Source organism: Syngnathus typhle, linkage group LG13 (assembly GCF_033458585.1).
Source record: "Syngnathus typhle isolate RoL2023-S1 ecotype Sweden linkage group LG13, RoL_Styp_1.0, whole genome shotgun sequence".
NCBI lineage: Eukaryota > Metazoa > Chordata > Actinopteri > Syngnathiformes > Syngnathidae > Syngnathus > Syngnathus typhle.
The window spans coordinates 4193201-4214904 of NC_083750.1; the positions used below are offsets into that span (position 1 = coordinate 4193201).

Genomic DNA, 21704 nt, shown 5'->3' on the forward strand with positions numbered 1-21704 from the left:
ACAGAGAAGAGAAAGGGATTCTCCATGGAAGGAGGCAGCTCTCTCAGAGAAATTAGTGAAACCACCCAGGCCCTTGTAATACTTAAATCATATCAATTAAGCAAAGGGCCGTCGGGGGATTTGTGGTTAATCTCTCCCCAGAGAGAGAGGCTGTAAATTAGGGAATAAAGAAACGGGAAATGCACAAGAAAGATATTGTATCAAAATAAGAGACTTTTATAGTATTGTACATTTATAGAAACATTAGTATTAAATACACTATAAAATATTAAAAAAACATTTCGTTGACATTCAATGGCTATTGTGCTGCTCCTTCTAGTGTGCATGCCATCGCCACTTGGGGGCAGTATAGTTCCTCAGTCAGTGGCAGTAATATTGTTCTTTGCTGATGATAAAGAATACAGCGGAACTCCCCGTACTCCACAGATTCATCCAGTCATAGATTTTTTTAAATTGTATTTCCCTGCCAGCAATGAAGGGGTTAAAAGTGGTATTTAAGGATTAAAAACAACACAAAACCTGAGATAATCCCCAACAGCTCAGCCACACCTGCACACCAGGGAACTGATTTACGCCACTTTTAATTTGAATGTGAGGAGAAAGTTTTGAAAGAAGAAAATTATACATAGTAATAATTGAACCTGCCCCCCCCCCAAGTTGAGGAGAGATCATATATAAGAGGAACCTCTGTTTCTTTGGTGTGTGTATATGCAAAAATGGCTGAAGTGGGTAATGGAGCGGCGAGGTAAGAGGATTAAGATCAGTACTGGGTCAGGACTGATAGTGAGAAGAGGGGGGACATACTGGGACAAAAGGGATAAGTAACAGAGAAAGGAACGTGGGCACCAAGAGAGAAAATTAGAGAGGGGAAATATGAAAATGGACAATGCCCCTTCCTCGCTCATTTTTTTAACTCTCATTTGAAAAGTCCAAAAAAACATGATGGTTGATCGTTGAGGATTGGCAACTCCAAGCAAATCCAAATGTCTTGACCATTTGTGTTTAAATTTAAATTTCTTAAAGGGTTGTAACGCAGCAACGCAGATACTATTCACTGGCCTGTCTAAGGGGATTCCCATTATATATTAGCACTGATGTAGCTTGAAGCCTCTTTTTTTGAAAATACTCTTGAGTCAAAGCAAAAAAAAAATGTTGGAAGGCTGGCTCGTACCTTGTCATTGTCTTTGGATAATTAAAAAAAATAGTCTGTAAAAGGTGTTTACAAAAGTTGCCAAACTTTTTGCCTTCCACCCAGAATCCCATGTGACCCATTTTGGAGCTTAGAATGAGCCTGAAGAGGCTGAGCAGAATCATCTGAACGCTTCCCTGACCCACACGTCTCTCTTTTAGCCAATTAGCCACCATCACAGGCTCCGATTCAGCTCTTATTTGCCCGCCAAAGAGGCTCAGCCGCACGACCCTCGGCCGCACGGAGGCACGCCGCCTTCCCAGCGCTCCCATCCCAAGTCTTAATTCAGACACTTTGAAGTGTCGTGGTCTGAGGTGAAGAGCCACTCAATCAATTACGAATAAAATAATCTCCTTATGATATTTCAAGGTTTCTCCAAGTGGGAGGGGGGAGGGGAGATTATGAACGCCAAATCAGTCTCTCAACTGCGTCTAATGTGACAGGGAGAGAATCAGAGGAGAAGACGGCAGGAAATTAAATAAGGGAAAAAAAAGATTACGTTGAAGTGTGTCACCTCCACTGCTGGGAAATCGCAAACCTGATCCATAAGCAGGTGGCGGAGGAGCGGAGGAGCGAGGAGGGATTATTGCAAGCTGTGTTGAAAAAGGACAAATAGTTGCTTAAAAAGCCCTTTGCGCACCAGTGACAGGAAGCACACTCACATACTGCAAAAAGGAGGCAGAAAATCGGACGTGGACAGTACATTAGGTACGCCTTCACCTCAATGATCAATCATCAATGATTCTGCTAATACTCTCACATTGTTGACATATCGAGATGTATAGAAATATTAAAAACAACACTTTTGATACAGCTTTTGTTTCTTTGGATCACTGATGTCAAAATATGTTTAGTTCATTGAACTTCTGTAAACATTGGCAGTGTCAAGCTAATTTCTTAAACAACAACAATGTCAACGCAACGTGCTACGAATCCTATATCCTCCCTCTCTCCACACCTCGACCGTCGCTCGGCCATCCTGCCCGGAGCCCTTCCGATTTTTTTTTTTTGTGTGTGTTGTTTGTGCTGCTGCATCCTCAGCCATCAGCACTCATTGATCGCCGGCCTTCATCCTCTCCGTTCCCTCCCGTCTACCTGACGACCACCGCTAATTCCGCCCATCAGAGATTGAGAGGGTTGGAGTAGGAAAAAAAAAAAAAATCAATAATAGAGCCAAGTGGGGCGGGGTCAGGGGTCAACGAGGTTCTTGACAAGTGTGTCAGGGGAAGGAGGCGGCGAGAGGGTTTGTCCGCCCGTGTGTGTGGCGACCGTAAGGGGTGGTCAACAGAAACAGTGTGACCAAAGGCCTCGTGGGTCTATGTGTCAGACTTGTCACGGATCAAATTTATGACCATTGATCTAAGTGTGTGCGTGTGTGTTGCATGGTGAGGAATGTGCGTATTGGCTTGGATCATGGTGGAATCTGACAGGGGTGAGGAGTCATCAAATAAAGCCCATTATGGCAAAAAAGCCAGGGAAGCAAAGTCCCTTGAGATTTCAGATTGGGGTCCATGTTCATACAGTTTAGAGTAAACCTTTGTTATACAAAAAAAAAAATTGGAGTACTGTTCTTTTTTTCTGGCTCAGTCCATAACCATGTCTAATATAAACTATTGCATGGGCGCCACCTTGTGGTGCAAATCAACTGTGTTGTCACATACTATACCATACCTACATAATTGCAGCTGTTTATTTATTTTTACGTGCCTTCTCAAAAAGATTGTATGTCAGTTGTTTTGTAGAGGTTTTAGATCATAATAATAGCAGAAAACAATTTGAAAGGGAATTTTGTGGTCTATTTTTTTTTTGCCATTGAACAGGGGTGTGTAGACTTTTTATATCCACACACTGTATACAATACGATGAGCAACAATGCTAATTTGTGCTTGTCAGCTATCTAGCAACAAGGTTTTACTTCTCACAACTTGTCAATCTTTTGTCTTCAAACAGTCATGCCAGTTCAGTTCAATAATGTGGTCTCGGTGCTAACTAGTTGTGTTGAGTTTTTTTTTTTCTTTCTGTTTTGTACTAGCAAAATGTGTTTCTAAAATAAAAGTGTCAAATAAAAATAAAACACACGCACATAGTGCGCAAAAGCACACAAGCACACCGAATGGAAGATGAAAACTCGAAAAAATCCATTTGCAATTTAAATGGAAATGTAATGAGCCAGCGTGGCAGAGAATTAGTCTGCTGATCAATTGATCAAGTCAAGGACAAATAGGTAAACAAACATATCTATTAGCCTCCTGCTCCGCCCCCTGCCCGCTGTCACAAAGTAGCGGAGGATCACCGAGGCATGTATGTGTGTGTGTGTGTGTGTGTGTGTGTGTTGCTCTCTCTCACACCAGGAGGCTCCTTTAACAAACACAAACTCAAAGTGCTCACTGCAAGCCCATGTACACAAATGTAAACACACACACACGCAGTTGCATAGAACCCAGTGTGAGCGCCCTGCCCAGCTTGTTACACAGACAGTTGGGCCCAGCAAGGTTCCTTTGAGAGGCAACAGACAGAGCAGAGCAGAGGCAGTCAGGGGGCCTCCAATTGTGACTACAAACGTGGGGTGACATCGGACCCGCTGCCGGGACTCAGCCCAATCAGTCAGTGGGAAAGCACACTTTCATTCACTTCCTGTTCAACTTGGGGCACTTCCTGTTTAAACTGCTGTTAATTTGTTATACATGTTTTTATTAGGAAAGTAGCACTTTTTTACATACAGTAAAAAGAAAAAATGAATAGAATGTGAATAAGCAATGCTTGTATAATAATTTCAAAGATTCAATTTAAAAAAGTGGACAAGGACATTACGTGGCTTCATTCATTTCAATACTTTGATATGATACTATTATGACATGAGAGGAGGTTGACAGCTTCAGCATTTCTTTCTCAAGTGATTTCATGCCGGCTGCATGTTCAACGAACAGAGAAAACTGCCTCCATCTCCACTTTGGAGGCAGGATAAGATATTACCCTTAGCTTTTGAGGGCAAGGACATGTGCAAAGGCATTTGAAAAGCTATTATAGCTTAGTGTACACCATCAGAGACAGGTCTTTTTTGATATTTTGATATATTTTGGTGCAACATCTCAAATGAATCATAGTCTAATATTTTTCTATAATATATATAGAAATATATATAATATATAAATATATATATATATATATATTTTTTTTACTTCGCACCACCTCCCATCAAAGCGCATCGAACACCTCTGGTATGAAAGTCAACATTGTAAGTCAGTTCCCCAAATTGAGTGTCCATAAAAATGTCTGATTCTCTCAATGCTGACCTGCATATGGACCCGACGGAATAAAAGCCTCCTGATGAGGAAACAGCAGGTTAATACAGGATCAAGAAAACAAAAAGAGCAAGCTTTTTAAAGAGGGCCATTTGTAAAACAAGGAGTTTGATCCCGATTATAGAGCAACAATGACACAATCCCCTATGTTCATTCCTGTAATGCGCTGTGAAGAAGAGGATTTATACTTTATTGTGAAGGAATGCATGGAGGCTGTCTCCTTCACTGTCTGCTTGCCTATTTAGGAACTCCCCCCCCTCCCTCCTGAGGCCAGGTGTAATCCCTGCATGGCGGAACCAGACGCCTTCAGCCAAGTGCTGATCAGCCTTATAATGGTTCAAGTATTTCCAGTGATACCACCGAGGGGGGGGGGGGGAAATTCTCTCAATCCAGTCGAAAGCTTTCTGTGATTCCACAGTTGGTGCTTTTGGGTCGACTGTTTCTTGGATTTCTCTCCTTCTTCCTTTTCTCCTGGTCCTCGGTGGGTTCTATTGGATTGTCTTAATTGCGTCTAATGACTTAATTGCCACAACTATTCGCTTCATTAGCTCTTGTTAGCTCTATTAGGAATGAACAGAGCCAAGGAGGAGATGGTAATTGGCAGAGTTAATGATGGCAAATGTGTCAAATAAAAGGCTTTTTGACAGGTTTGATTGATTTTCAGGCTGGAATAGCTGATTGGGAATGACAAGAAGTAGTGAAGATTCTGAGCATTTTTGTTTTGTTCTCAGAGCTTCGGTTTAAACCTTGTAAGCTCTCAACTTTCAGAGAGTCATCTCCAGCTTATGTCCTGACCATCTGTAAAGTGCAGCGGGATTGTCACTAAAGTAAGACAGATGCTTGAGAGGAAGTGAAGGGATTCTCTCCACAGAGAAGCTTTACAACAGGATAGTTTCTCCAGCACCTCTTAAGATCGCCTTAATTGAGGGAAGAGAATGGAACCAGGATAAGACCGGGAGCCCACACCTGAGTCAAATGGAATTAGGAAGATTAGCTCAAGAATGTGGTGATTATCTTTAAGTGAGTTTAACACTTATTTTAAACAGTGGAATCAAGAGGGAGAAAGATGAGTTGCGTAATTTATTTTCAAATGGAGCGTTAGTCCTGTCCTTGTCGAAACTAGTTCGAGCTAAAAAAAAAATGTTTTTTGAATTTTATCCAAAAATATTTTAGAGACAAATTAATTGTGCCATTGTAATAATATTTTGTTAGCATACCCTTAAATATTTGTTCAAATTCAGCTACCAGCAGTTTGCTATTTCTATTTTTGAAGCTGACATTTTAGGTCGTGTAAAGTAGGGCTCAGAGTTATTCTGGTTAAAATGGGGAATTTTAACTATTTATTACCAATTTACCAATTAGAAACTTTACATGGCACAAAAATGATTTCTAGTTTATTCCCATGAATTCCCATTCATGGCAATGAAAATTTGACAACTTCAAAAGTTCCTGGAATTTTGCAACCTTTAACAGAGTCAAATTTCTACCATTGATCTTGATCTGAAACTTTTTGGGGAATATCTTGAGACATGAAATCCATGGATGTCTTATCCGGCATACCTTGGTTGCATTTTGCTCTCTCAGCAACCCGCCCGGTATGATCTCACCTTTCCCTTCCATGCTCCAAACTCTTGTTCTCTCACCCTTTCACTGCATCTTCAGGGGTTTTTTTTCCAGCACATAGGTGGATTAAGGCAGAGGGGCTTTTGTTTAGATAAAGCGAAGGATTAGGGAGAGATTTGCCCCCATAAAGTTGTGGGCTTGATGGGCCTTTTATCCCTGCATGTCCCTAAAGCTGTGTTGCCTCTGGATTAGGACTACACAATGGGGCCCCTTGTGCAGAGGGATGTGGGCCAGGCAGGAAAAAAGAAGAGCGCAGGCAAGAAAAAGAAAGGCAACGTAGGAATTGAGACAAGGGAGAAGAAGAGAGGGGGGGGTGGATGGATGGATGGATGGATGGATGCATGGATGCATGGATGCATGGATGCATGGATGCATGGATGGATGGATGCATGGATGGATGGATGCATGGATGGATGGGGGTGTGAAAATCTGCAACTATTAGAGGAAAGTGAGGTTGAAAACTTTGAGATGAGGGATTTGTTCACAGAGATTCTGAGATCTTGTCACGATAAAGGAGCTATTAGCAGGATTCGTCTGACAATAAGACCTCACGCCTTCTTTAAATCAATTTCCCTCGTAAACGTTTAGAAAATAAATCAAGCATAAAGGAGTGGCTTGTGAAAATGTGCTAAAAATGCATTCGAGAGGCGGCTCAAGGCAAATTGCTTTGTTATTAAAAAAAAAAAAAGAAAGAAAAAGGTCGCCTGCAAGTAGTCGATTTTAAACTACACATCAAAATGATTAATTGCTGTGGGATGAACAGATGCTGAAATACCCTTGAATGGTGCCGCGGAGGCTGAGTTTTGCAGGATTGCTCACCTAATGTATTCATGAAGTTGCAGAAACATCATTAAGACTCATAATTAGCTATTAGGGAGCATCATTCACCATACAGCACTACAAAGCTTTTTTTTTCGCACAAGTGAAAAGGCAGGTGAAAATTTTGGAAGCATCTCTGAGAGTTTGGGGAAAATTCTGGGGTTTGACTTAAAATTTTAAAAGCGTTTTTATCAGCTGGGGGTAGTGTTTAGCAACGTTGTGTTGAGCAGTGCACCACGACAGGCTACAGGGGTAAGGGGAGCTGTTTTGGGGGACGTTTAAGCCCCTCAGACTCGCTGGACAGCTCTCGTCGCTTTATAAGGAGCTTTGGGTGGAGAGGCGCTCTGAAGAAAACGCTTTCTCGCTTTAATTGCTTTAGAGACGCTCCTTACAAAAAGACAGTGGCCAGATTTACCTCCCGTTTAAGTTCTTATTTCCATTGGTTCACAAGTTAATCCTCTTTCTCTCGCGCGGGGAGAGAGAGAGAGAGAGAGAGAGAGAGAGAGAGAGAGAGAGAGAGAGAGAGAGAGAGAGAGAGAGAGAGAGAGAGAGAGAATTCATGCAGGGGTGCTAAACTCTAAGGTGAGAGATACAAAAGATAATTGAAAAAAATAAAATAAATATCTATGTTATTCTAAATATCAACCAATATGTTCTGTTTTACATGGGTACATTTAATTGTTATTTTTGCCACACAGATCATTAAAATAGTAATTAAAAATACTTTTTATTTCATGATTTAAGAAATCTGAAAATAGCAGCTTTAATGATTGTCTAATAAACATGATGGTGAATAATTCAACTTGTGTAACTGAATTGTTTGTCCAACCTGTTGAAATTAGTGTCCAACACTGTCACAGATCAAACTGCCCCAAACAAACCCTTTCCCACAGGATCTCCGTGCAACCAAATATGCAAGCTTATGCATTAAAAGGCTACTTTGCGCTGCCCTTAATTCCCCACCTAAACGGTTTTGCTCCGGGAGAAGAAATCTTCTCTCTCTCTCTCTCTCTCTCTCTCTCTCTCTCTCTCTCTCTCTCTCTCTCTCTCTCTCTCTCTCTCTCTCTCTCTCTCTCTCTCTCTCTCTCTCTCTCTCTCTCTCTCCCCCCCCCAAAAAAGAGAAAAAAACCCTTCAAGAAGAGAAGGGCATTATTGCCGTAATCCTCTTACCCGCAGTCATTTTAAGACAGGGGTTTTGGGAGGCTGGGGTGGCGTCTTGTCTTCCCTATCCCATACCAAATCCTTCCAGGCCGGGAGGAGAGTCTCGAGGCAGCACCCTAGCATATAGTCATCTTGACAAAGTCTCTTCCACAAAAAAAAAAAGCCCAAACGCAAACAAACCAAAGGTTTCTTCCCTCTTTATACAAAGCATGCAGCAGATCGCATCTAGGAATGGGACAATCGAAAAACATATTTAAAAAATACTAAAATAATTGTTATTTTCACACACTAAATGAGAAAAGGTGTAAATATTATTATTCCTCACCATTTTTGCTCATATTGCACAAAAACAACATTATCTGCTCAAAGTGGATCAATTTAGAAAGCAGAGATCCGAAGGGGACTTTTAATTGGCTGTCTTTTTGAATGACGTCCCAGATAGCCAATAGTGAGCCAGCACGAGTCGGCCCACACGCTCCTTCATAAAAAGCCCTTGTCAGTCTCCCCCTACGAAGAGGACAAGTCTTGGACGAGCCCCACCGACACGCGAACGCGCGCGCACTGTGGACTTGGAAACAAGACGCGCAAGAAGACTGCGCTACTTTTAACGGCGTTGGAGGAAAAATACAAGATTTGCCGTGTGTCAACTTACTGACATTGTAAGGTAAGAAAATACTTTTTACTCTTTCTTCTTTTTAAACAACTTGAAAAAAATCAGATCACGGTTGGCTGAACTTTGAGACAACTTTTCTCTTCTGTCTTCCAATATTCATTTACGTTAATGCATGTAACTTTACTACTCATATGTTTTTTTCAAGAAATATACACGCGCCTGTAAGTGGTATACACAATACGGGTCATTCCAAAATATACGGTAGGTCGAATGTCAAAAAGGTCACCAAAAAAGCCACGTTAAATTCCAATTGATTCTTATTTATTACGGGATAAAATATTTGGGACCACGTGTCATTACAAATAAACAGTTTCCGGTAGGACCCGTTTTATTTACACACGTGACCTAAGGTAAATTTTGTTTGAAAAACGTTTCATTATAGCCCAGCAGAACCGTATGATTGCTCTCAGCCAGTCAATGAAGAAACATAATGATGACAATTTAAGTACAGTCGCTCTTATAAGTTTACAGAACCCAGGGAGAATTTGCCACGTGATTAGGCAAAACAATTATTTTCACTAGAGTTCAAATTAATACAAATAGACCATAAAAGAAAATGAGATGCTCCAGTCTTTTCATATTTTGCCAACAAACTACATGATTAATGTTTAGACAATATTTTGACAAATTACGTAAACTTTTGAGCACAAAAATTCATTCCAATCTAATCCAATTCAACTTTTTAAAGGCACACTTTTAAAGCAAACCCTGGAATTAATATTACCTAAAATATGACTTCAGGCACGCATGTGAACAGCAAAAACCTAAACACAACACCTATAACTAATTGTTATATATTAAAAGAAATTCATAATACTGAATATTTGATATCTTAAGATTTTGAAATTTCCAAAATAAACATATAAGGTTTTAATATCTTACAACAGATATCTGGGTCTGATGTTGAATTTCCAAGTATTTTGGTCTAGTAAGTCTCAGAAATCCCTAGATACTTTGTTTTTCATATAGAAAACCATTTGGTTGGTTAAACAAGAAAATAAACAATATAACCAAATTCTGACATATTTTTTTTATTAATAATTAGATTTTTGGAACACAAGAACACCAACAAACAAGAAATTGTGTGGATTCAACTTTTGCCAATTTCCCTGAAAAATCTACAGACTTTTAGGAAACACAATGAGATGTTTTTAAATGCTATCTTGAGAATAAGTTCAAAATGACGCATAAAAGAAAAGCGGGTCTTGGCCCTGTATGTGATCGTCCCGAGCGCAGAGCAGATTGTCCGGACCCTGAGGGCTGCTATCAAATACCATTTTCCCTCATTTACTAGCATCAAAAGACTTGCACTGTACATGCCAATTTCCATAATGACGCTTTGCTAATCGAAGCATTGAGCAGCGCTGCCAGCAGGAGGTCCCCAGCAGCCTGCCCGCAGCGCTCTGCAGCTTGCACGGCAAAATCGCGGCCCTCCGTGATCAACCATTGTGTTCCATTTGCCACAAATGTGTGCAGCGGAAACCAGAAATTCCTGTGATCCAGTTTGCGGGAGGACAATGCAGTCACCCCAGCTGCATTTAAACGTACACTCGGAGTTCTCAATGTATAAAAAGGCCGTCCGCCGCGCATGCATGTGTCAGCGTTGATGATAAATGGAGGGCCTCGCAGTCGAAACCTATTTGCACTTCCATTAGACGGGGAGCCAAATGGGGATCAACATGCATATTTTTACCAGCCGAGAAGCCATACATCTCAGCCAAAAACGTTGCCCGGGGGCGATGGGATAAGAGGCCGCCAGAGAGGAGAAGGGGGAGGGATGGAAAGGAGGGTGGGGGGTCTGGGAGTCGGGGGGCATTCAAGTCAAATACTTGAGGGAGGAAAGTAAATGTTTAGCGAAGCACCTTCTGTCCCGGCGAATTAAACGATTCCCCACTGCCCTCATCACATCCATCAGTTGCTGCAGCCTCCAAACAGCCGCTGAATGGACTTGTACACGGAAGCTCCACACCAATAATAATAATAATAATAATAATAATAATAATAATAATAATAATAATAATAATAATAATAATAATAATAATAAGCTCAGATTACTCCCCAAAATAATGCACAACAAAATATATGAGTAATAAAGCCTTATTTAGACCACAATTATATTATAATCATGTGAAATATGAACTTATGATTATACCAAAACAATAAAACAAAATAATTATTCTAACAAATCAAAATTAGAAAAACAACAGTGTGGATATTTTTTTCTACATATGCACTTACTGGCTACAACTTTAGCAAAACCTGCACAGAAGATATAATAATAAAATAAGGCAATATACGTAGTCCTAACCATAAAATTAGAACTACGATGCAGTGCAGTTCATCACAACGCATAGATAATGAAAATAATAACACTAACGTCAAATGAAGGATTGTCATCTCTTTGTTTTACCTTTGTATTTTTTTTAAGTCTTGCAGCCTACTATAGATCTCATTTGCGAGTTAGTGGACAGAACTACATCTAGAATGGTGGCTATACATGATCAAGGCAGAAAATAAATGTCATTGTTGCAGAATAAAAAATAACCTATGACAAGCTATAGCACTTTTATTAGCCAATGTCACTGAAGTATTGGACCTTGGAGAGAACCCCCTCCCGCTTGCTCCATATTAATACATATCTAATACTATAATACCAATACATATCTAATCGTGTCCTCGAGCGGTCCATCTACCATGCATGTTGTAGACGGGCTAATGCCAACTACATAATGTAATTTTTGGTGATAAGTATGCCTGGCATAATGCAAGCATCTGATAATTTGGGTATAACCTTAAAACCACCAATTTAAAAAATAATCTTCACATTCTCTCGCTTTTTTGTTATTTCCCTACAGATGGTTAATCAACGTTTTCTTGAGCTGTCAAAGCAAACATTTTCCGTGGGGATTTGGCTTCTGAGGGATCACTGAATGCAGTCATGAATAAAGCATCCGTTCCGGTTCATTATGGCAACGAGCGGTAATTGCCCCCAATTAAAAGCCTTTTGTATAATTAATGGAATGAGTAGGGCGATAATTGGATGTTAATGGATAACACTTTTGTCGGGGGCACACATTAACACCGGAGTAGCAAGTAGTGCGTCAAAAAAAAAGAAAAAGCAAAGTCTTCATCCTCTCTGTTTTCCTGCGTTTTCAACACAGCATGCAGCACTACGGCGTGAACGGCTATTCGCTGCACGCCATGAACTCCCTAAGCGCCATGTACAACCTCCACCAGCAGGCGGCGCAACAGGCGCAGCACGCGCCCGACTACAGGCCGTCCGTGCACGCGCTCACTTTGGCGGAGAGACTTGCTGGTAATTGAGAACACACACTCACTCACACTTCTACAAAGCCCTCACACAGACAGACGGTAAGCGGGTCGCCAGACTTTGAAATAAAACTTGCCGTGTCATGTCTTCCAACGGCTGCGCATTTCAAGACATCATCCTCGAAGCTCGTTACGGCTCTCAGCACCGCAAACAGCGCCGTAGCCGCACAGCCTTCACCGCTCAACAACTGGAAGCCCTGGAGAAGACCTTTCAGAAGACGCACTACCCCGACGTGGTGATGCGGGAGCGGCTGGCCATGTGCACCAACCTGCCCGAGGCCCGTGTGCAGGTGGGTGCACACACTGGGTGATATTTGAAGTTTAAAAAATGCATACAAGTGCAGTGGAACATATGATAAAATATGTGCAACAGTCCATGACCAAAGGTTTATGTAATGATTTAAAATTTAAAACAGTTTCTTAGGTTGGAACTAATTTAAAATGTATAATTAATGGCCCAACTTAAAAAAAAAAAGTCTTTAAATTTTGAGTTCAACCCAACAGATTATTATTATTTGTTTAAATCGTTTTTTAGCCTGGTGCGGTGAATTTGTTTGGAAATTGTACTCGTACTCCTCTCGAAGACTGGGTTCGCACACCTCTGCAATAAAAGAGATTGCACTCGCCTAAATCCATTGCCTGCTTTATCACCTCCCCAGGTCTGGTTCAAGAACCGCAGGGCCAAGTTCCGTAAGAAGCAACGCAGCCTCCAGAAGGAGCAGTTGCAGAAACAAAAGGAGACAAGTGGGGATGGAGCAGCTGAAAAGGAGGACGTTCCTGCACCTTCCACGACTGTCCTTCCTGATCCCCACTTACCTCCGTCCACCTCAGCTGCTCTGGAGACAGACAGCCCGGCGGTGTGTCCGGGCCCACCAGACATGGAACTGAATGTGACGTCGGCCGAGCAGTCTGGCAGCGAGTCTGCGACGGAGGACAACGCAACAGATAAGGAGGATGAGAGTAAATGTCAGCACAGCGAGAGAGCCGTGACATCAGGAGACGTTTCTTCGCCCTGCAGGAGACTCAGCCCGAAAGCAGGTGAGAAGTTGAAAGGCTTTTGGGTTTTTTTTGTCCCTAAAACACTTTTTTAGTCTGATTTCTAAAAATGTCTTCTCTGTGTACAGACTCACCTCTCGTCTCTCCGTCCGTGACTCCTTCGTCATCCAGCAGCGGCCTGGCCGGTGGAGGCGGTCCCCTCTCCCAGAACCACTCGTACTCCTCCTCCCCCCTGAGCCTGTTTCGCCTGCAGGAGCAATTCCGCCAGCACATGGCCGCCACCAACAACCTGGTGCACTACCCTGCTTTTGACTTGGCCGCCCCCTCTTCACTCCCCTACCTGGGGATGAACGTCAACATGCCCCCAGCGCCACTGGGCACTCTGCCCTGCCAGTCTTACTACCAGTCGCTGTCTCATCATGCCCAGCAGGTTTGGGGCAGCCCGCTGCTGCAGGCGTCGGCGGCCGCAAGTGGACTGAGCAGCCACAACAGCAAGACCACCAGCATCGAGAACCTGCGGCTGAGGGCCAAACAGCACGCTGCCTCTTTGGGACTAGACACCTTGTCCAACTGAGAGTTCTGTGTCCAAACTTTTCAAGCGGGGACGACGTGCGTGCGAAGCTTAGTGACAAAGCATCTGCTGCTGTTTTAAACTCAAGAGAAATCAGTGACAACCTTGAGAAAAAAAATTGAAAAGTAAACACACAAAGTGCATGTTTCTACTCAAGGACGCTCATATTTAAAGTCTGAAACAAGTTCAACAATAACAGGTGATGTTTACAAGAATAATGTGAATATATGAGGCACTTTTTGAGGGGTGGAGCACGGTGACCGCAAGGTAAAACGTTTCACAGCATCTTTTGTTTGAAATCGTTACCACAATATAAAGTTTACATAAAAGTTCATTTGTGGAAATATGAAATGGCGATTACAACATATTTACGGTATTTGTGGCCATGAAATATGTGCACACAAAAAAATAATTTGTGGTTGTGAAATAGGTGCACAATTTTGCGGCCATGATATACGTACAACAAAGTACAAACACACCAAATATTAATTTGTGGAATATACACAACATGTTCGACATCACAGCAAAAGCAAGGCCCGTTGTCCTCAGCGGTATTATTGAGAGTGACTTATTTACCAGTGAATAGTCGGCGATGCAGCGCTTTGTACATAATGCCAACATGATTTCAGTGACTAAATTCTCAAAGCATTTTAATTACATTTAGCCCGAGGGGGAGGAGGGCCAGGGCAAATGTAATAATGAGCATGCATACCATTTAAGAAAGATTGTTACACTTAAACTGTCAAACGATGGAGCCACATTAGACATCACTTGACGAAAAATCGATCCATCTTCCAAAAATAGGACATATCATAAATCAGTAAAAGTCTCTTGGGGAAACTTGCTCCTTTTCAATGAAAGTCCCACTGACTGTTAGCACTTCTGGCATCGGCTGATAATGGTAATCGTAAACACACACTCACACTATTTTAATATGTGAAATATAAAATCTATCTTAATAATTGTAAAGTATTGTACTATGTTGTATAACTGATAATGGAAGTCCTTTAAGTCATTTTAGCTGTAAGATTGTATTTGCTGATGCCATCCCTCCCCGATGGATCCTCTGTCTTTGTCCACAACTTGGTCCAGTGGTGTGTGCTAGATAGAATATAATGTAAGATTTTGAGGACAGCTGTTTCCTTTCCTCTTCCCAAACAGTGTAGACTTAGTGTTGTTGAAAAATATCTACAAATAAAAAAACAGCTTGAAGATGTTTATATTGGAAACTTTTTCTGCTGGGTGCATTTGTTTAATTGTTAACAGCATTTTGGATTTTTTTTGTTTTATTTTCATCCAATTTTCAAAAACAAAGTGTCATCATATATTCATTTTGGTAATTAAGATTTTATTTAATTTAAAGACGCTGTGTTATATGACACATCCATATAAACTAATATGTTCTCAGTGTTAGTCGAAATGGATTTGATTGTTATAGATGAAGTTACAAATTTAAGACTTTAATTAAAACAACTTAATAAAGTTGTTTGTCCTAATTTGTAGCATGAAAAGGAACAATAATTCACAGTTGCTGTGACGAGAGAAAATTAGTCATCCCAGAAATGTAAAGACTAAATTTAAAACAATTATATACAAATTATACAAAATATTCCGATGAGTGCAGAAACATCAGAGAATTTAAAAAAGAGAGACAGAAATATCATGTGGGGAAATAAAAATGTGTTAAAAAAAAAACAAGGAGCCATAAGCCATCCCCAATGAATAAGGGGGCCATTATCCTGAAGAATGACGGCCTGGGGCGGTGATTATGCTGCTATTATATCTTTAACAGCATGGTTTGTCAAAACACACACCCTCACTCATCCTGCTGCTGCTAACCACACACACACGCACACTCTTCAACGCATGTCCACAAAGGGGGACATTCACAAAATGCCCTCTTGGCCTTCCAGCGGAAAACAACATTGTTCCTTCTGTTGTGTAAATAATAATGCTTGAAGCGATTTTTAATATGCTCATGAATTAAACAGGGCGACAAAAAAAACAAGATAAGCTAATGAGCTGACCAGATTAGCAGCATTAATGGGAGTACAACACATCACCCCGACCTTGTTGTTTCATTACATCACATACAAAAGAAAAAAAAAAGTATGTTCTCATCCAAGGGCATCTTGATTGTATCGCTGATACAATCACATAGCGAATGTCCTTGTTATCCACGGCCTGTACAGGTACACACCGTGATTTTCTCCCACGAGGCCCGAGACCAGTTAACATAACACAATACTCGAGTCCCAAATGTTCTCTCCTCACAAATACACGCACACACACACAGAACACATACGCCCGCGGGCTGAACAGCGATTGCTAGATTGTACTGCCGCAGGGTCAAGTGCCCTTGATGCGGGATCAGGCTGCTTCCATCTCTGTATTTCCACCAATAAAGCCGCATACAAAACACCTAAGCTCACTGGCCACTACATTAGGTACACTTGCACAATATTCTGGGATGTAATACAAAACTGAGAAACTTGGCAAGATTTTATTGATGTGTTTTGCTAACAGCTTTCATTGAAAAAAGAAATAATATTTTAGAATTTCAGCCACTGGATACTTTGAGTGGATTATGCATACAATTTTGCGGCTCAACATAACATTAATAAAAATAAGAAAAAAGTGAGATTTCTCAGCAGTTTGATTTTTTCATAGTTTGCCTTATTTTAAAATGGTGATTTTTTTTTTTAATTAAATTTTTAAAGGGCTTGTTCCTTATTGTGGTAAGTCAAATTTACAAGACACTTGTTTTCACTTTACAGGCTTTTCCAATCAAGTTAGTTGTTGGAAATTCAGTGGAGACTCAAGATAACTTGCTTGATTTTCATCAACTGAAGCTTGCCGGTTAAAATAATTTTAGACACCATTTCCAATACAATGCATCACATATCCCATAAAGTAACACTAGAAACTTTGTGTACAAGCCCCCCAGGACTAGTGCTACTCACACAACCCCCGTGAGCACAACTCCCCATACAAAAATCACAGTGTACCATTCACTCACTGCCTCTCTCTCTGCCCCTTCTCCATGGTTCTCTTAAAGGTTTTAACCATGGCGAGAAAGGAAAGTGCCAGCGCAAGAAACCTCGGCCAATTGAGAAGGTGACAAGGTCTGCCAGAAAATGATCCTAATCCTGTTTGCAGCATTCTTTTAGCCCACTGGCGTGGCCATTTCGCAGCATATTATCTGAGCTGTCAGGGCCTCGGGAAATCCCTCTAATAGTCTGCATTGGCCAGATACACATCAAAGCTCTCCTGGAAACCGCCCGCAGGAACTTAAAAAGGGGAGAACGATTCGGATCGCAGCTGCAAGGCTTAAACGTGCACACTAGTAAACAACGCTCAACGGAACGCAAAACTACCTTGAATCTTTGTAAGTAATGATGCAGAGTAGTTAAGGGTAATCGATAAAGAACAACAGGTGGCTGAACTGCATCCCGGCCGACCCTCCATTAGTTCCAGCTCATCTTCTATTTTCTTCTTGTCCCCCCCCCCCTTAAAGACCCTGACTGCCATCTCGCCCCTCCCGGGTAATCTTCTTAGTGAGAAGAAAACCGCTCTCTAATCTAAATTTACGGTTGCATTTCTAATGTGGGCCTCCAAAAAGGACTCAGATAAAAAAAATTGCTACAACAAGAGAATTTATTATTTATTTAGTAAAACGGATGGATGGAAAATGACATGTGGTACAACTAAATACATGCAGGATTGAACTTGGTTCATAAAAGATATACTTGCATTCACTTTTTTTGGGGTGGTGGTCAATATAAATTGAAAGTAAACGGAAATACCATTAAGAACTTTGCAAATTTAACAAGACTACAATATTGTAAGCCAAACAAATTATTACTTGCTGATAAGCACAACTAAAGTCACAAACTGATGACACAAAATTGAATTTTGTGGAAGAGTTGTACTACATGTGACACTTTTGCGAGGCACGCTGCAAAAGAGCGTTTTACATCTTTATTGACGATAAGGCATCATTTAAATTGTGCCCGCAGACCTCATAGAAACAAGGCTAAACCCATTCAATTTGTCTTTTTAATACATGGCATATGTCTGTCTATGGCAGGCTTATACGCAGAGACTCAACTGCACAGCGCCTCATTGGCCAATTCAATAAAGCCGAGACAGGCAGAATAGAGTACTAAGTGATCTCTAACAGTCAGCCGTCTCCTGAGTGTTAAATCATGTAAATTTATGGAAGGGCCCACAGGAAATACATATTTACAATACGTTTAGGTAATCACAAGAGATGTGAACAGGCCCCGGAGATGAAAGCAGTCAATACAAAAATAGTTTTTATGTGTCATTAATTCCCTCTGCATTCTCCAGTACATCCCCCTTGTACCGCAGTAAGACAGTAATCACTCACAATCGCTCAGATAATTATCTGCACTCATCTGTGGAATAAAAAAAAAAGCAGAGGGGGCAGAAAAAAAAAAAAAAAAGACGAGACATCCCATTTTAGCTCCGCCACTTTAATTTTCATCTGGGAGCAGCCTGGCTGTGCAATGTGGATGGGAGTCAGCTCAGTGCTTGGAACAGCTTAATGATAGCAGTCGCTGGATGACACACACTCCGGCATAGCCCACTCATTAGACATACACACACCTTTTTCATGCTACATTGCCTGGCCAAGAGAACATAAAGGGTCATCTGTGGTGTGATGGGGAAAAATGAGAGACACCTCTTCGGCGCTCACATTAGAGAACGTTTCACCTCTGAATGATGTCAATGTAAAATAGAGTAGAAGCGATGCTATAATGTAAACTGCTCGGATCGAGACAGTCATTATGAACTCCTGCCACATTATTAGGCACACATCGAACCTGATGATATTTTATTTGTAAAGGAATGTGTGTAGGTGATTTCTCATCTAGTATCTTTATCTTGACAGAAAAGGACAAAATGCTGGCTTTACTGACTTCATACAGTGTAAACTTTAGTGACAGACCATTAGCGGCCTCTAGCGGCCAAATAATATAATGTTCTAGACGATACCTTGACAATTTGTAAGACTAGGGAAAAAAACGAATACATATAGGAAATTAAAATACCTACTTCAATGACTCAATTGAAAATGTATTGCATAAATGCTACCACATTGCAATAAAAAAGCTAACTTGTAAAAATATATATTGTACTTAAGTTAAAGACAACAGAAGTGTACCTAAAGATGCAAGGTAAAATACGTACTGTACTAGAAGTTAAACAAGATGTACAAACTGTATTGCATGTCTTAAACTAAAATTTGATTTAGTCAGTAATTCTTTGCATACCACTAGAGGGAGCCGGCGTACCAGTATTGATACTTGTGCAATACTTTCTTGCTATTTTATTACTGTAACCTCTACTATTGCTCTAAGGTTGTCCAGTGCTATTGCTCTAGTAAACCAAAACCAAACCTCTATTCCAGTGGCAAATACAATTTTCTGTGTATTGTACTTTGTGGATATTGTTGTTACTGTACTGGATAGAAGATACCATTTCTTGCATGAGACAACCCAAATTATTCTCAAATTATTCCCAGAAAGACGCTCAATACTTGAGTAATTCTTTACAGGGATTTTACTGACATTCGTTAAATGCACATTCATATTACAAAAAAATCATAACAATATTTGTACATTGTAAGTAATTGAGTGTCCAGTCACATAATACCAATCTAGGTGAGCCTCTTTAGTTTGCACATATAAATGGGTCCAAAGTTAGCAGCTAAGTGTGGGATGACTAGCTCACCCAGATGAAGGTCAGAAGCGAAATGAAAGGTCGTCCTGAACATGCGCGTGAGTGGCCGCAGGTCGACAACCTAGACGCAGATTCAATTTTGGAGAGGAGAAACAGCAGTCAAATTAATATGTCCTAATATTTCAACTAGACTATCTTCTGAGCTGTGAGTGTTGGTTCAAACTAACCTGAAGCTGGATGCCGTGGCTCTCACGTGCTAAATCGATGGCTTGTTCAACCACGCCACCATTCTGGATGTGAGAAAGCGTGCAGGTCGAGTAAACGATCTCGCCACCAGGACACGCTGCCACTACTCCCGCCCTGCAAGACGCCAGGTTTGTCTTTAGTTTATCGATTTAACTTGTAGTGGCCAGCACTCATATTCTCATTCTAATCCACGGGTTAAAAGTGATCTTACATACGACAAGTGTGTGTTTTGCTTACAGTAGTAGTTGCAGCTGTAGCTGCGGCAAGCGTCGCCTCTCGCCCGTTCTGATCTTGTTGAAAATATTGTTATCATCCTCCATGAGTGAATGTCTGTCTGTGGTACAAGGAACATCAACAAGGACCTAAACCACACACAGGAAAATTCATATTAGAGGCATTACTCTCATGAAACGAAGATGCAAACATTAAAAGCCTTACTCTATCAAAAGTATTCGGTTCTATTTCTCCCCACTTGGTGCCATCGAAGGAAGTGACGCGCAGCTTCTCGTGGGTCAAAAGTTGTTTAGGAACGTAGCTATGGAAAACTTTCTTCAGTCGGGACGTCCGGGACACAGAGGAATCATTCAAACACAAAAAACCTTAAGGTACATAAAAACGACACATGGTTAATATAATAGCATTATTGCATAGAAATTGAAAAATGAAATTTTATTACCAATGGCGTGTGTCTGGAGCAAAGCGAGAGCCTTGCCTCCAGGGGCAGCACAGAGGTCCAGCAAGTTGTGTCCCTCGTGAACATCTAGTGCAAGGCAAGGCAACACTGATGCTGCGTCCATCAAGTAGTACCCCAATAAGCCAGACGTGTCTGGTCTTAAGAGGACAAAGCAGAATTGACACAACGTTAAACGCTTGCGTGGTTGAGTGACATTCACTAACTTTGATGGATCTTAAGTCATAAATCGCACCTCGCTGGTTTGAAACGCGTGATATTTCCTCTTGGAAAGACTAAACACTTGATGTTAGGGCTGAGGCGTGGCTGCGATAACTGTTGCTGATCAGAAATATCACGTTTCTCCGGACATGTGGAATCAGACTTCTCACTGAATTCCACTTTTGGGTCTTCCTCCGTCCATGCATGTTCTGCATAAACGATAAAGCAGACAATCAACTGAACATAAGAAAATATGCTTGCTCGAAAGTTTCAATACATCTCAAACCCACCTACCATTTCTGTCTGTGTCTGTGACAAAGTCTCTGCATCCTTGTGATGCAAGATTGTCCATAAAATCGTTTTGGCAGAAATTATTAAGAAGAGCTCCATATTTCCTCTCGGAGAGCAAGGCAGCTCGCACCGATGGCCAAAGCTGTCCCAGCTGACTGCTGTAGGTGACATCAAAATGCCGCAGGGCCAAATTGGTAGGTGGGTACTTGGGGCGAGAAGCAGCCTGTAAAAAATGAAAAAATTAAGTGGGGTAAAAATAATAATAATAATAATTTACATTTTCAGGAATATTTATGCCGACAATGAATGTAGCAATCCGTCTTCTAGAATAAACTGATTATACTAAAAAGTGTTATAATCTTGTAGTGACTGGAATGAGGTCTCAAACAAAACCTTTATGGCAGTTGAGCAAATTTTACTCTAGACTTTTATGAATACTAATATGTTTATGAGATTTGAATTAATTTCACTGGATTTTTTTTTTTGCTATACATGCAGAATATTTGATTGAGGAAGGAAACGAAGTTAGTGTCCAATGAGTAAATTTTCAGGACAGACTGACCTTGCCACAAAATGTTAATTTTACAGTCCTGTTTGTTGAACGCGACTTGTAAACGCGTTACCCAACATTTCTTAATTATTGAAAAAATACCTGATAGGTGCAAACATCATTTACTCGTTAAATTTCATATAATATGAATCGTGTTCCACACATACCCATTTTGCTTTTACTCGATGTCTTCTGAACGTTAAAGATCTTAAATCTCTCATTTTTCGCATTAAAATTCTGGTGTCCAAGGACAGCGCCATTTTCTTAGGTACGTTAATTTTTTCTTTCCGGCATTACGCTACTATGATCTGTAACGTTCCGGATGACATCACGCAACAGTAGGTGGGACTTT

General features: G+C 40.9%; 2 protein-coding genes across 2 annotated transcripts; one reads left to right on the forward strand and one right to left on the reverse strand.

Moving 5' to 3' along the window:
- The first annotated feature begins 11929 nt into the window (after positions 1-11929).
- dmbx1a (diencephalon/mesencephalon homeobox 1a) lies at positions 11930-13667 on the forward strand. Its single transcript, XM_061296091.1, has 4 exons — positions 11930-12083; positions 12209-12387; positions 12757-13135; positions 13222-13667. The coding sequence occupies exons 1-4, from the start codon at positions 11930-11932 to the stop codon at positions 13665-13667; spliced, it is 1158 nt and encodes a 385-aa protein (XP_061152075.1).
- A 5568-nt stretch (positions 13668-19235) lies between these two features.
- nsun4 (NOP2/Sun RNA methyltransferase 4) lies at positions 19236-21661 on the reverse strand. The gene is made up of 8 exons (XM_061296110.1): positions 21520-21661; positions 20806-21025; positions 20546-20720; positions 20296-20450; positions 20058-20218; positions 19857-19981; positions 19601-19733; positions 19236-19494 (listed from the first exon to the last, which is right to left on the reverse strand). Exons 1-8 carry the CDS (start codon positions 21610-21612, stop codon positions 19351-19353), a joined length of 1206 nt encoding a protein of 401 aa, XP_061152094.1. The 5' UTR covers positions 21613-21661; the 3' UTR covers positions 19236-19350.
- Positions 21662-21704: the final 43 nt, after the last annotated feature.

Bases quoted from the DNA above. Each gene is read 5' to 3' on its own strand.
- dmbx1a (XM_061296091.1), top strand. From the start codon at position 11,930: ATGCAGCACTACGGCGTGAACGGCTATTCGCTGCACGCCATGAACTCC. The intron at 12,388-12,756 runs GTGGGTGCACAC...TCACCTCCCCAG, and splicing joins TGCCCGAGGCCCGTGTGCAG to GTCTGGTTCAAGAACCGCAG. The intron at 13,136-13,221 runs GTGAGAAGTTGA...CTCTGTGTACAG, and splicing joins GAGACTCAGCCCGAAAGCAG to ACTCACCTCTCGTCTCTCCG.
- nsun4 (XM_061296110.1), bottom strand. From the start codon at position 21,612: ATGGCGCTGTCCTTGGACACCAGAATTTTAATGCGAAAAATGAGAGAT. The intron at 20,721-20,805 runs GTAGGTGGGTTT...TCGTTTATGCAG, and splicing joins CACAGACACAGACAGAAATG to AACATGCATGGACGGAGGAA. The intron at 19,495-19,600 runs GTTAGTTTGAAC...ATCTGCGTCTAG, and splicing joins GCCACGGCATCCAGCTTCAG to GTTGTCGACCTGCGGCCACT.